Source organism: Ranitomeya imitator, chromosome 10 (genome assembly GCF_032444005.1).
Source record: "Ranitomeya imitator isolate aRanImi1 chromosome 10, aRanImi1.pri, whole genome shotgun sequence".
Classification (NCBI taxonomy): domain Eukaryota; kingdom Metazoa; phylum Chordata; class Amphibia; order Anura; family Dendrobatidae; genus Ranitomeya; species Ranitomeya imitator.
Window position 1 is genome coordinate 97,838,149 of NC_091291.1, and position 14,469 is coordinate 97,852,617.

Sequence of the window (14,469 nt, forward strand, 5' to 3'; positions counted from 1 at the left end):
TCACCGCAAATGAAGCTAAATATAGATCATTGACCTATATTTAGCTTCATTCCCCGGGGTTTTGCAGCAAGGAGCAGCCTGCATTAGCGGAAGTCCTTGCTGCAAAATGTTTTAACCCCTTCAGATGGATTTACATCGTTGGACTTTACAGATCTGCGGAAGGTAAGTATATTGTTGGTTTATTATGTCTTTTCTTTTACAGAACGCGGGTCTTCAGTGATTGGATTGGGCGTTAAATAAAATATTACAACAACCTTTGTTTTTATTTCATTAAAATAATTTTTAATAATGTGTGTGTTTTTTTTAACCCTTTCATTCAATTGGATTAATAATGGATAGGTGTCATAATTGACGCCTCTCCATTATTAATTAGGCTTAATGTCACCTTACAATAGCAAGGTGGCATTAACCCTTCATTACCCCATATCCCACCGCTACACGGGAATGGGAAGAGAGTGGCCAAGTGCCAGAATAGGCGCATCTTCCAGATGTGCCTTTTCTGGGGTGGCTGGGGGCAGATGTTTTTAGCCGGGGGGGGGGCCAATAACCATGGACCCTCTCCAGGCTATTAATATCTGCCCTCAGTCACTGGCTTTACTACTCTGGCGGAGAAAATTGCGCGGGAGCCCACGCCAATTTTTTCCGCCATTTAACCCTTTATTTTAAGAGCTAGAACGGCCAAATTTTGCAGATACACACTACTAACATTAGTAGTGTGGAATATGCAAAAAAAAAGGTGATATGAGATGGTTTACTGTATGTAAACCATGTCTCATATCATGTCGGGTTTAGGAAGGAGAAAGCAAAAGCCGATAATTGAATTACCGGCTTTTTGCTATCTCGCGCTGTATGAAGGAATAATATATATATATATATATATATATATATGTCTACTGACATATATATATATATATATATATATATATATATATAGACTTTATATATGTTTTTTTTTTTTTTTAAACACATGGATCCCTTGTATAGGCGTATGTCGGTTTGGCAAGCCTGCGATAAAAACACGCAGTACGGCTGCCATACGGATTACATACGGAGGATGCCATGCGCAAAAAACGGTGACACACCCTGCCTACGGAGGAGCTACGGACCACTATTTTCGGGACTTTTCAGCGTATTACGGCCGTAATATACGGACCGTATTTGCATACGCTGAGTGTGACGCTGGCCTAAGAAGTTGCATTTCCATTTTGGGGGTCATGGACTCCCTTTAAAATCCTTATGGACCAATTTTTTTTTAAATAAAAATATTAAATACTCCCTTTGCAGATACAAATCTCTGTCTGCAGCCACCACAATGGGAGTTTAGGAGCCTACTAAAGTTGTTTTTATATTTAGAGGGAACTTAACAGCTTCAAAATGTTTGGAATCTACAGGTCCTTCTCAAAAAATTAGCATATAGTGTTAAATTTCATTATTTACCATAATGTAATGATTACAATTAAACTTTCATATATTATAGATTAATTATCCACCAACTGAAATTTGTCAGGTCTTTTATTGTTTTAATACTGATGATTTTGACATACAACTCCTGATAACCCAAAAAACCTGTCTCAATAAATTAGCATATTTCACCCATCCAATCAAATAAAAGTGTTTTTTAATAACAAACAAAAAAACCAACAAATAATAATGTTCAGTTATGCACTCAATACTTGGTCGGGAATCCTTTGGCAGAAATGACTGCTTCAATGCGGCGTGGCATGGAGGCAATCAGCCTGTGACACTGCTGAGATGTTATGGAGGCCCAGGATGCTTCAATAGCGGCCTTAAGCTCATCCAGAGTGTTGGGTCTTGCGTCTCTCAACTTTCTCTTCACAATATCCCACAGATTCTCTATGGGGTTCAGGTCAGGAGAGTTGGCAGGCCAATTGAGCACAGTAATACCATGGTCAGTAAACCATTTACCAGTGGTTTTGGCACTGTGAGCAGGTGCCAGGTCGTGCTGAAAAATGAAATCTTCATCTCCATAAAGCATTTCAGCCGATGGAAGCATGAAGTGCTCCAAAATCTCCTGATAGCTAGCTGCATTGACCCTGCCCTTGATGAAACACAGTGGACCAACACCAGCAGCTGACATGGCACCCCACACCATCACTGACTGTGGGTACTTGACACTGGACTTCAGGCATTTTGGCATTTCCTTCTCCCCAGTCTTCCTCCAGACTCTGGCACCTTGATTTCCGAATGACATGCAAAATTTGCTTTCATCAGAAAAAAGTACTTGGGACCACTTAGCAACAGTCCAGTGCTGCTTCTCTGTAGCCCAGGTCAGGCGCCTCTGCCGCTGTTTATGGTTCAAACCTGGCTTTACCTGGGGAATGCGGCACCTGTAGCCCATTTCCTGCACACGCCTGTGCACGGTGGCTCTGGATGTTTCCACACCAGACTCAGTCCACTGCTTCCTCAGGTTCCCCAAGGTCTGGAATCGGTCCTTCTCCACAATCTTCCTCAGGGTCCGGTCTCCTCTTCTCGTTGTACAGCGTTTTCTGCCACATTGTTTCCTTCCAACAGACTTACCATTGAGGTGCCTTGATACAGCACTCTGGGAACAGCCTATTTGTTGAGAAATTTCTTTCTGGGTCTTACCCTCTTGCTTGAGGGTGTCAATGATGGCCTTCTTGACATCTGTCAGGTCGCTAGTCTTACCCATGATGGGGGTTTTGAGTAATGAACCAGGCAGGGAGTTTATAAAAGCCTCAGGTATCTTTTGCATGTGTTTAGAGTTAATTAGTTGATTCAGAAGATTAGGGTAATAGGTCGTTTAGAGAACCTTTTCTTGATATGCTAATTTATTGAGACAGGTTTTTTGGGTTATCAGGAGTTGTATGCCAAAATCATCAGTATTAAAACAATAAAAGACCTGACAAATTTCAGTTGGTGGATAATGAATCTATAATATATGAAAGTTTAATTGTAATCATTACATTATGGTAAATAATGAAATTTAACACTATATGCTAATTTTTTGAGAAGGACCTGTATATGTAGAGTGTGATAGAGACGGAAAAAAGCTGGACAGATTGATATAAACAGTGGGGTTGGGGGGAAAGATTGCTCCGCACTTTTAAGCTGTCCAGTTTCCTTTAAAGAGGATCTGTCACTAGATCTAAAAGAACCTGTATATATGATGAAATACTGCAGGTTACCTGGCCCTGGTGAGGATGATTACTTTGAACTGAATCCCAGAATGGCTCTTTAATCCTTAATGAACACTTAGCATTTTATGAGTTAAACTATACACTGCCAAGTGTACGCAGGCTGCAAAGTGTACCTCCACCTGTCAACCTTCCATGACAAGCTCGTTTCACGGTCTTCCTCTCTGCTGCTGATGCTATAGTCTTGCACATGCTCAGTAGGAGCTGCAGTTAGCACAGCACTACAGTAAGGCCACGTTCACACTATGAATATTTGTAAGCCAAAATTAGGAGTGATGCAAATTGTCTCTTCAGAGAGGAATTGGACCAAAATTCTAGTGCCACCTATAGGAAGTAGCAATCCTAAATTTCAATATTTGACCCTTTAACGAGCCCGGTCACATGACTTAGGATAAAAGCTAAAACCAAAATCTCAATTTGCAGGCACTGTGTTTTGGGGTACTGCCCCCTCATCAGTGCAAAGAGTGAGATCTAAATTGGGTGGGTAAGAGGCATCTGACTGGGATCCAAGGGGTAACATTTAGGATTGCTACTTCCAATAGGTGACATTAGTTAGGAATGGTTCTTCTAGAGACAGATATCTGCCTCCATTAAAGAGGTTGGCCACTACTTTTTTTTATTCATGACCTATCCTTGGGATAGGCTATGAAAATCTGATCAGTGGGGATAATAATAATAATAATAATAATCTTTATTTTTATATAGCGCTAACATATTCCGCAGCGCTTTACAGTTTTGCACACATTTTCTTGTCACACCTAGCACTCCCTCTGATGAGCTGTTACCGGAAGTTCTTGGATGTTGACGGAACATAGCAGCTCCATTAAAATTATAATGGCAGCAGCTACATATCCACCATTATTCACTCGAATTGTAGATCTGCAGCATCCGGCCACAGCCAGTATGCAAATAATGGCTCTGTTGTGTTCTGGCATCATCCGGGAACTTCTGTCCGTCACCTGTCCTGAGGGTAGGCATCAGTTAAAAAGTAGGAGTCAACCGTTTTAAGCTCCGCCCTAATGGAGGCTGCAGGCAGCCAAAATGTTAATATTTAAAGGAAATGTATCACCAGGTTTTTGTAGATGTAGATACAGGGACCCTGATTCCAGCCGTGTAAGTTACTGCGCTGCTTCCTGTAGGCTTGATAAAATAACTCTTTTATCGTCAGGAGAATAACATTAGAGGACTAGTAAACCTGCTGCCACGTAGTCCTTCATTTTTATTAGCTCTGTATAACCCCGCCCCCACCACTGATTGGCAGCTTTCTGTCTATGCAAAGCGGTGTACACAGAAAGCAGCCAATCATTGATGTGGGCGGGGTTATACAGAGCTCAGCATTCAGAGATCTGTCAGGTCTGCAGCAGAGAAGTCAGTTTTTAATAAACACTGCAACACGCAGGTAAATAAGTCATACATCTCTGAAATCAGGGTCTCAGTTGGGGTGCCAGAAACCTGGTGACAGATTCCCTTAAACTCTAAGACCGCAGGTACTTATTACAGTAAATTCCACCTAAAAGTTAGGGTTCTAAGTGCAACATTTCCCCCCCCCCAAAAAAAATCATAAAAAATGATATGCTCCTTGTCTCATTCTGCTCTATGAAGTTATTCCATATTCTCATCGGCCGTTCCTTAATAACCCCCAACATTAAAGCATATGTTGGTAAGGGTAGGGGCACTTATTGGGGAGCCTCAGCACTGTCAATAGTGATCTGTACATGTGATCATGAGGAGCTGAGCCGTATCAGCAGGCGCGGACCCCATATAGGAACAGAATGGACCACCAAAGAACGATACAGTGGAAGGTGAGTAGTTAAAGCGCAATATGTGTAAGGCCTCATACGCACAAATGTAATATGGCTTTACACAATCTCAAAATTCTATAAAGCCATAATACAGCTGTGTAAAGGGTCCTACTTTATCTCCAGATGCTCCTCATTTTACTCAGTGGCATACATAGATTGTTATATATGAATAAAACAGAAAAAAAGTGTCATGGGCCATTAGAGCTTGTAGGGAAGACTATCTCTATATCTCTATAATCTGGTGTTGTAGGGTGACACTATATGGCGGCACACCGATTACATATGGCACTGTCTATACTCCTTGCAAATGACTCTGCCACACTGGACTGGGAGAAAAAGAGAAAGAAATCGCCAGATACTTTAGATTCTAAAAAACAAATATTTAAAACTTTCCCATAATTTTTTCTGATGCTCCAACACAATAAGCCGCCCACCCCCAGTCCTGTGTGACGCATAGTTAGATTTCATTTATCTGAAAACAAGGCGGTAACGTTCGGCGCCGGCTCCGGTTACTGCAGCCAATTTCCATTAATTACTTGGGCTCTTGATTTTGTGTATTAGCACTGCAATCACTATCATTAACTCTTCCAATTAGCAGAGCCTTCCTAGCTGAGTATGTGTGACCCCGGCTCTGAGAATACATTTTAGGAGACCGGCATTGAACAAAATCATAGATGACTTTTTGGAAACTAATATAATGACAACAATTTTAAAAAATGTGACTTTTAACAATTCCCTACTTGGGCCCACTCAAAGACTTTGATGTCTGAAGAGCAACAGTGCCCCAGCTGGGCTGGATTAGGAATTTGTGGACTTCAAAATGTGGACCTCCGTGCCCCACAGAGGTAAAAGTTGTGCTAAGTGAAGGTCCTATACAGAAATCCTGATTTCATTAGCTAACTAGTCCTTAAAGGGGATGTCCAGGCTTGGGGTTCAAGTTTTCTGCCATTCTATATGACTGCAGACTTGTGAACCTCATAGGGCACACAGTGTACACTGTTAGGATTCTCCGGGAGTGGGCATTCATGTGACCGCAAGTATGTGATATGCATACTACCAGCCACATTCAGACTAGACATGTACAGCTTTGCTCAATGCACTTGTATTGAGTGAGGAAGCGCATGTCCAGTTGGCATGTCACTGTAGGTATGCAAACCACATACAGGGGAATCCTGGCAGCGCGCACTATGCACAATGTGAGGATTCACATAGAGCGACTGCAGACTTTAACCCGAAGCCTGGACAACCCCTTTAAAAGATGGCCGCCAAAAGTTTCCAATTTGCCGGGACGGGCCCATTTTATGTAAACAAACCCAGCAAATGTGTTTGCAAAATACTCTCACCAAAATTGGTTAATCCCACTAATTTTTCATACCAAGGGCAAGACTATAGAAGGGATTTAAATATCCCAGTTTAACTAACACTTATGTTGGTAATTATGAAAAATGTATGGAGAAATAATGAATTTTGTTATACTTTTGAAATGGTATTTTTTGGGGTCTTTTTGACCATTTAGGACATTACATGATCTGGGAATATAATAGTTTGCACGTTTGAATGTAATGGTATAATGATAGTTTACTTCATAATATAGGAATATAACACATGTAAATATGGTTCATTCTAAGCAGGTGTGAGGCAGGAGATGTTTTATTCCTTGTGCAAATCAGTATTTATTATACCCTAATTACCTAAAAACTCTTTAATATCCTATGCAAATATCTAATATAGTTAAAGACATATGGCCCATGATGGCAAAAAATTAAGCGTTCTCCTCTGATCCACATCTAGTGTAAAGTAAGACAAAACAATGTACAGCTGGTAATCTCAGAAGCAAACACAGAAGTAAAGCAACGTATAGAAACGTTTACATTTATCGAACGCTGTAAGATATTTGCAAAGTTGTTCATTTTTTTCACTACTTGTGCGTTTAATTTTATATTAGTTCCTACCAGGGGTGACACAGGGAGGCTCCTTGCTGCCCTCCCCTCCACTCCTTAATTTTATTTTTACTACAAGATAACTCCTGGAAAGCCAAGAATGGCAGCAGGTAGGAAAATGGGCAAGTAGCACAAATATTCTCTTCTATTTTTTTTATTTTGTAAAGTGTACTTTAACTTTTGGATTTAGCAATTTTTTTTAATTTTTTTGATTGATAGCAATTGCTTTAAAAAAATTAAAAAAAAAACACAAGTCTGTCATCTGGATGTAAGAGTCTTGTTTAAGCAACAGAAGTACAGATACAGTTTGAGACATATTTATGACATTGTCCTTCCATTTATACACCCATAAAATTGTGAAAACTCTTAAAAAAACACTACAGGCAAACACACAATGGGGCTAATTTACTGTCTATCGTTTTTGCACCATTTTTAATATATGTTTTTTACATGTTTTCCAACTTTGTGGACCATCGGAACGTTGCCTTAATTGGGATCCCATGCTTCAAAATTGCACCAAAATATGGCATTAGACTACAGAGCCTAAAAAGGCACCAAATTTATCAAGCACTGTCTAGTCTAAGTTTGCACTGTCTAAAAACTGAAGCCAGTTTTAGTATTTAAGCCCCAAAGTGTTACACCTGCGGTAACATACCCGAGGGAAGCATGACACAGGGGTTAAAAAAAAAAAAAAATAAGAAAGAGAATTCCTATTTCAAGCCCCATCTCCTCCTGCCCAGCACTAGGCATAGCATAATGATTCTGTATGATTTACAAACATTTTCATCTGCTAATTTAATTACAAAAACACATGAAGATGTCATATTCCTGAATACATCCACAATTGCATTGTTTGCATTTTTTATTAATTATACTGGCTTTATTTATTATTCTTGCTTTATTTAGCTCAACGTGAACCACTGGCTTATGATTAGCGACTTTTTCTTCCGTTTAAGTTATGAGCAGTGTAGTACCACACATGTACTGTAGATGTCACTGTTGATAAACTCATTCATTGTTACCCCTTTTCCATTGTTACCCAGATATCTAGAGAGTATAGACAATGTGGATACTTCCGTCCGGGTTCACAAAAGAGTTAATGGTACAGTTCTTAAAATTCACTTACTGGAGCGAGCAGAATAATATGAAATGTATGAAGGATTTTGCTAACGCAGTTATGAACCATTTTCAGTACAGCACATCCTTTACCTATATCCTTACACCTATAGTTGTAACACACATCACTAGGGGTCCGCTCTGTACATAGATCATATAGAGGTCCTTGGAAGATGTATGATGGGCGCGAATCAGACCTTTAAGGACATCAGAGACCTCTAAACTTTTATGGTGGCGGAAAGAGGCAATAATGATTTGTACTAAAGGAAAAAATGGGAACAGCCGCTTCTGCTACAGAATTGGATTATATGTCTGAATTTCTATGAATGCAAAATGTCCTTCATTTATTTTCTTGGAACATACAATTTTTTTATGGTCTTATTTTTATGTCTAAATTAAAAACCTCTAATGCAACACAACATTTTATTTTATTTTTTAAGAAACCATGGAATAATAATAAAAAAATAATAAAATATAACAGGCATGCAACCAGAGATGAGACTTGGCAATATACTCTAGCAAGAAAAAAAATGCATTGAGTATTTTGACAAAAAAAAAGTTGAAAAGCACCTTTTATATATCCAAAGTGGAGGCAGCCATTTAGAGGGATGAGCCAATGTTAATGTAGGAACCTGCACCATATGCGTAAGGCCTGACATAGTGACCATAAGGAGGACTCTGAGGTTCCAGGAGACCACGCATGCCATGACAGATGCCACCTCAGACGATTCAATGGACCCATAGCCATCTTATCAAGACTTACTGGATCGTCTATGGGCATGCAGCTGGAAATGACCCTTATTGATCTACGTCTAAGCCAAGGGTGTGGTATTGTTGAAGTCATGGTCCCTTGCAGTGATGTCACCTAATGTGAGATCCTCAAGTGCTAACCACGTAGTCCACCCAAAGTGTGAGGTCACTTACAGACTGCATTGATGAGTTTGAGATGGGACTGTTCAGAGGAAATCCACATTGACTACGAAATTACTCTCCATTCCCATCAACTCGGCCCTCCAAAAGGTTGTCTCCACTGTGTAAAAGTGACGGGTGCTTTTTAAAGGGGTATTCCAATTTCTACAATTGAGATTCTCACCAGATGTCCTCCACTCAGTAGATCTTGGTAGCAACCAAAATGTGGGGACTATTCTTGGAACTTCTCAGGTTTTTCCCATAACCCATCAAACCTAAAGATTCCATTTTGAATAGAGTAAAATCCATTTGAAGAGTACATATTACCAGTCTAGAATTGCCCTTTTTACTTAAAGAAAACAATTGGTGATCTTTTTTCTAAACAACACCAGTTAAAGAGAATCTGTCAGCAGGTTTTGCTATATATTCTGAGGGCAGCATAAGGTAGGGACAGAGAGCCTGATTCCAGTGATATGTCACTTGATAAGTAGCTTGCTGTAGTTTTAGCACAATCAGTGTTTTAACAGCAGGAGAGAATCATAAGAGGACTAGGTGTCATGTGCCAGATAGTCCAGCTAATACGTGTAACTCCGCCCCCACCACACGATTAGCAGCTGCTTTCTGATAATGCAGTGCACATAGGAAACAGCCAATCAGTAGTGTAGGCGGGGTTATACATAGCTCAGCAGTCATAGCACTGCTAAATCTACAACACAGGAAACATGGATTTTATCGAGACTGCATCAAGCAGTCAAGTAAGTGATACATTGCTGGAATCAGGGTTTCAGCCCCTATGTCATGCTGCTGTCAGATTCCATTAAGAAAAATTTACGAAATACTCTCTTTAACAAAAGAGGTGTCAAGTGTCCCTAAAGTCTAGTAAACATCGAGTCTGAAGTTCCAGACTGTGTGATCACGGCAGGGAGGGCTGGTTCTCACACAAGTTCATGACCCTCTTGGTAAAAGAAGGACATCTCTTGAGATCTTGCTCTCTGCATTAACCCAGTGCTGCCACATACTTTACTAACCTGTTACTGGATAATAACCGATCGAATGATGTTAACGTTCGGTAACGGCTCAGCAAAGTGTGCGGCACCCCTGGGTTAGTGCAGGGGGCAAGATCTCCACATCTCAGGGAGGATGGCCTCAGAGGGTTTGGAGATCTGCATGCAGGGATTCCACAACTCAGAAGTTTAGATCCGATTTTTGCTAGAAAGTCAGGTCCTTTGGTGGGATATTATGGACAAATGAGACCTCTTTTGTTAATAGGTGTTATATGGAAAAATCACCAGTCTGGGGCATCTCCAGGCTGGTGATCGGGACTCGTTAATCTCATTGTCAAGTAGTTAGGTATTCTGAGTTATTTATAAACCCAATCAGCGATGACATTCTCCCAACTCTTCAATACTAGAACCTTACCTGTTGAGGACCACCATGAAGGTCAAGCAAAAGATAGACTTAAAAACAACACCCCATTAAAATAGAACTCTATAACTTGTAGAAATTGGAATATCCCATTTGATTACATACATACTTGCTTAATCATGAGTATCCTCATCAGTCTACGGTATGTTGTACTTAGGTAAACAAGCAAAATGTTTCATCAATGGTTGAGAGAAAAGTGCAAACCCAAGTGTTCTGGAAAGGCAGAAACAGGCACCTTCTGCTGGTTCCTGCCACCACTTTCTAAGCATGCCCAGGGATGGTTCTTTAAGGTCTCATGGACAGAGTCATGCAAGTCTACTATTGGCATACCCATGTGCTACTGTAAAAAAAAGGTTCTGGATCAGAAAATGCAATAGAATGAATTCTATTGTTTCTGTGTTGAATGGATGTGTATCTTGCAGACAGCTCTCAGCTGCGGCCCCATGCAAGCAAGCACAAAGCAACGGGTTAGGAACGCAAGAGGGAATCTTGACTTGCAAAAACTAAACTCACCCTTTTGAACAGTCTATGGTCCACCAGAGGGCTTTAGATAGCAAAACAATAGCAGACAGCTATTAGCAAAAGGCGCGTAACTGAAAGAGAACTCATATATAGAGAGATCTTGGACAGACATTTTATTCATCTGTTATCAGTCATTTCCCGATTCCAGAAGATCACAGGTTACATTATACAGTAGTGAAGGATACACAAGATGGTTATTCTCCAAGTTTAGCCAACTTATTACACAACAAACACTGCAATTATTAGTGATGACAGCGCATAACATAATATCTTTCAGCCAGTTACCGATCCACGGATCCAGTTTTCAAGGAAGAAGTAACATCTCATTTCCGAACCTTTTTATTATCAGAAGCTCCACTGATGTCACTGCTAGCATCATCACAATTAAGATCTATTTAGGAGTATTTTTTTTATAACAAGTATAGATGATTTATCACAAGAAAAAAAGTTAGAAAACAATTTTGGAAAAAGTTTTATTTTTACTTGAAGATTTTGGAAAATTAAAAATTAACAACATTTACAGTAATATTTTGTCTTCATTTTCCCACAAAGTCATCTAAAGCTGAAAATAAAGTTGGATTGAAAGCAACTATTGGCAATATAATGGCATAATCAGAAACTACAATGTGAGTTTTATTGAACTATATGAGATTTACACCTATCTATATATATAATTGTCTAAGGGTTTTTCCGTCTGTCTGTCTGTCTGTCTGTCTGTCTGTCCTGGAAATCCCGGCTCTCTGATTGGTCGAGGCCGTCAGGCCTCGACCAATCAGAGACCGGCACAGCATCGACGTAGAAATCCCGCCAGGCCTCGACCAATCAGCAACGGGCACAGCGACGATGATGTCATAAAGGACGTAGACATCCTGCGTCTGATTGGTCGAGGCCGCCAGGCCTCGACCAATCAGCAACGGGCACAGCGACGATGATGTCATAATGGTTGCCATGGCGACGATGATGTCATAAAGGTTGCCTCGACCAATCAGCGACGGGCACAGTCTGCCGCGAATTCTGGAATCATCATTGTCCATATACTACGGGGACATGCATATTCTAGAATACCCGATGCGTTAGAATCGGGCCACAATCTAGTAAATTATAAAGAAGCTATTCTCCAGTAATATAACCAATGATATCTGAGTGACAGAAGAATAATGGTGACTTCTGCAACCAGGTTTAATGTGAAACAACAAAAAAAAGCCACAAAAATTGAGTTTGGTTTGAGTTGCTATACATGCAGCACATAAACGCATGTTTATGTGCTGCATGTATACTAATTCAATCCAAGCTTAAGTTTTGTGGTTTTTTTTTATTTTTTCATTCTGTGCAAGCCGGGGTGTGGCCTCCCTCTCCTGAGGTGGAAATTACATTTAAAGACTTTCCCAGACTGGTGTCCACAGGTCGGGACCTGGTCCTTTTGTCTGCCCTTATTCACACACTGAGGTCAACTCTGACACATGGTAAGGTGTTTACTATTAGACAGCGTAGGACCATCCCGATCAGGGTCACCTTGTCTACAGTGGGATGGCTTTTGTGCTATTTTTGATCAAGAACAGTATTACTAAGACCCTGGGTTATTTAAATGCACTTTTGCTTTTTACTTATTTAGTTACAGCAGGGTTTTTGCTCATTATGTTTCTTGTAGGTTTTTTAATTTGAAACAAGAAGCCTTTGTGTCAACCCCTACTGTCAGGTAGTAACCTTTAATATGTGGAGGTACATAGGCGGCCAGTAGGGGGCTTCTGCTGCTGAATAATACGCATGTCTGTTGAGTGGTAACTTCTCTATGATCAGATGTACATAATAGACCAGAGGCAGACTGCTGACACTGATTGCCAGTAAGTTTGCTACGTTTCTTTGGATCCCCCAAACTATTCCATCCTTTGGAGACCCTCATAGCATGGGGTGAAAATAAACAGTGTGATGCAGTGACCCCTGTTACAGGTAGGAGGCACTGCATGGTCTCCACAGAATACGCATGGAGGCGTATTCAGGCCGTAGGAATGCATGGCAATCGCAGGCATAACTGTGGTGATGAGTCAAAGTCTGGCATTATTGTGAATGGCCGGTATGTGTGTCGCAGAGGAAGATACTCTGCATTGTCAGCCTAAAGTAAGGATGTTCTGGGACCTGTAGTAATAATTGTGTTGTTTCAGAGGGAGGCAGGCAGGGCTAGTTCTGAGAGCTGGGTGGGTCGAACTAGACACGCACACCACCCATCTATGGGCGTGGTTACAAGTATGTAATGTAACCAGGGTGTGGGTCACATGGTTCTTGTGTATGGACCTGAATGGATCTTGGCTGGAGGGTCCTTTGAAAGGAAAGGCCTGGTTGTTGGGAGGTCCAGAGTGGGGACCGGATCCCTGAATAGCACCTGGTGAGGCAGGGATCCTGAGTGGCCTGAGTGTTGGGAGTTCCAGAGTGTGGACCGGGTCCCTGAGCAGCACGAGGTGAGGCCGAGGTCCTGGATGGCCTCTGTGTTGGGAGGTCTTGGGAGTAGGACGGGATCCCTGAAGAGCACATGGGGAGGCCTTGGACCTAGAGGCCTGTGTGCTGGACGGTCCCAGGTGGGGACGGATGTTCTGAATAGCGCACAGAGAGGCCGTGCATGCAGAGTCCGTGATGGCACTGCATTTGGGGAGCTACAGCCCGTCTGAGGATCTGGACTGTCAGTTGGCCTAGTGAGCAAGTCATTTTCCGGGACGGTGATCCCAGTTCGGCAGTTCCCAAGGAGAGAGGACTGACAAGAAGTCATCAGGTGGAGCAGGAGCTCCCGTAAGGTACCTCCACAGACTGTTGGTGCTTATTGTGTTCTATGTACTAATGAACTGTGCGGCATGCAGTCACCCATGGCAACTGGACAAAGTAAGGTCCAACATGTTTAGTGACCGCAACTTAATGTGATGTCCTGATACCGTGTGTAATGGACTGTTCAGGATACGGTTTATGACTCTTTAATAAACCGCATAGACTGTTTAAGTGAAAAAACCATGCTTGTCTGAGTGTATCCCGTTGCCAAGCGAGTGTCCCCCAACACATGCGGTAAGCGCTATCTCACATATGGTGCTAGACTGCAGGCAGCAGTCCAGGAAGCACGTGTGGACGTAATTGCTGTGGCTCAGTGGGGCCACGAAGATTGCTAGCGTCTGGCTGTAACTAGGTGGGGTTACGAAGTTTGCTGTGGATCGGCGGGTCCACGAAGCTGACAAGAATCTGGCTGTAACTTGGTGTGGTTACGAAGTTTTGCTGTGGATCGGCGGGTCCACAAAGTCGGCGAATGCGCCATTGGACTGTAGCCAGGAGCAGCGAAGTTCCTGCTATGCAGGACCATGCTATACAGTGGATCGCTCGGTCGGTGAACTGACACATCACTGTCCCTTCTGGTTAGATGGGAAAATTGTGATGGGGCTGATAGACCATGGGAGTAAAATGTCTTTGCTGAGGATTCCTCCTGAACGTTCTGTGTCGCCTGGTATGGGGTCGAGAGTGAATGGCTCCTGTGGGGACGTTAAAGGATGTTTGACAGCCTACCTCTACACTGACGCGACTGAAGGGTCCATGTACCAGGAAGTGATG

At 41.8% G+C, this 14,469-nt stretch overlaps 1 protein-coding gene across 10 annotated transcripts in view; it reads right to left on the bottom strand.

Moving 5' to 3' along the window:
• CAMTA1 (calmodulin binding transcription activator 1) overlaps positions 1-14,469 on the bottom strand; it is a 2,164,810-nt gene that overhangs the window by 66,537 nt on the left and 2,083,804 nt on the right. For 5 of the 10 annotated variants that reach the window (XM_069742030.1, XM_069742032.1, XM_069742024.1 and 2 more), the window contains one exon: positions 10,882-10,912. The exons of the other annotated variants lie outside the window; for them this stretch is intronic. In XM_069742030.1, the coding sequence (XP_069598131.1) occupies positions 10,882-10,912 (31 nt within the window). The remainder of the gene's footprint in view (positions 1-10,881; positions 10,913-14,469) is intronic. 10 annotated transcript variants of the gene reach the window in all.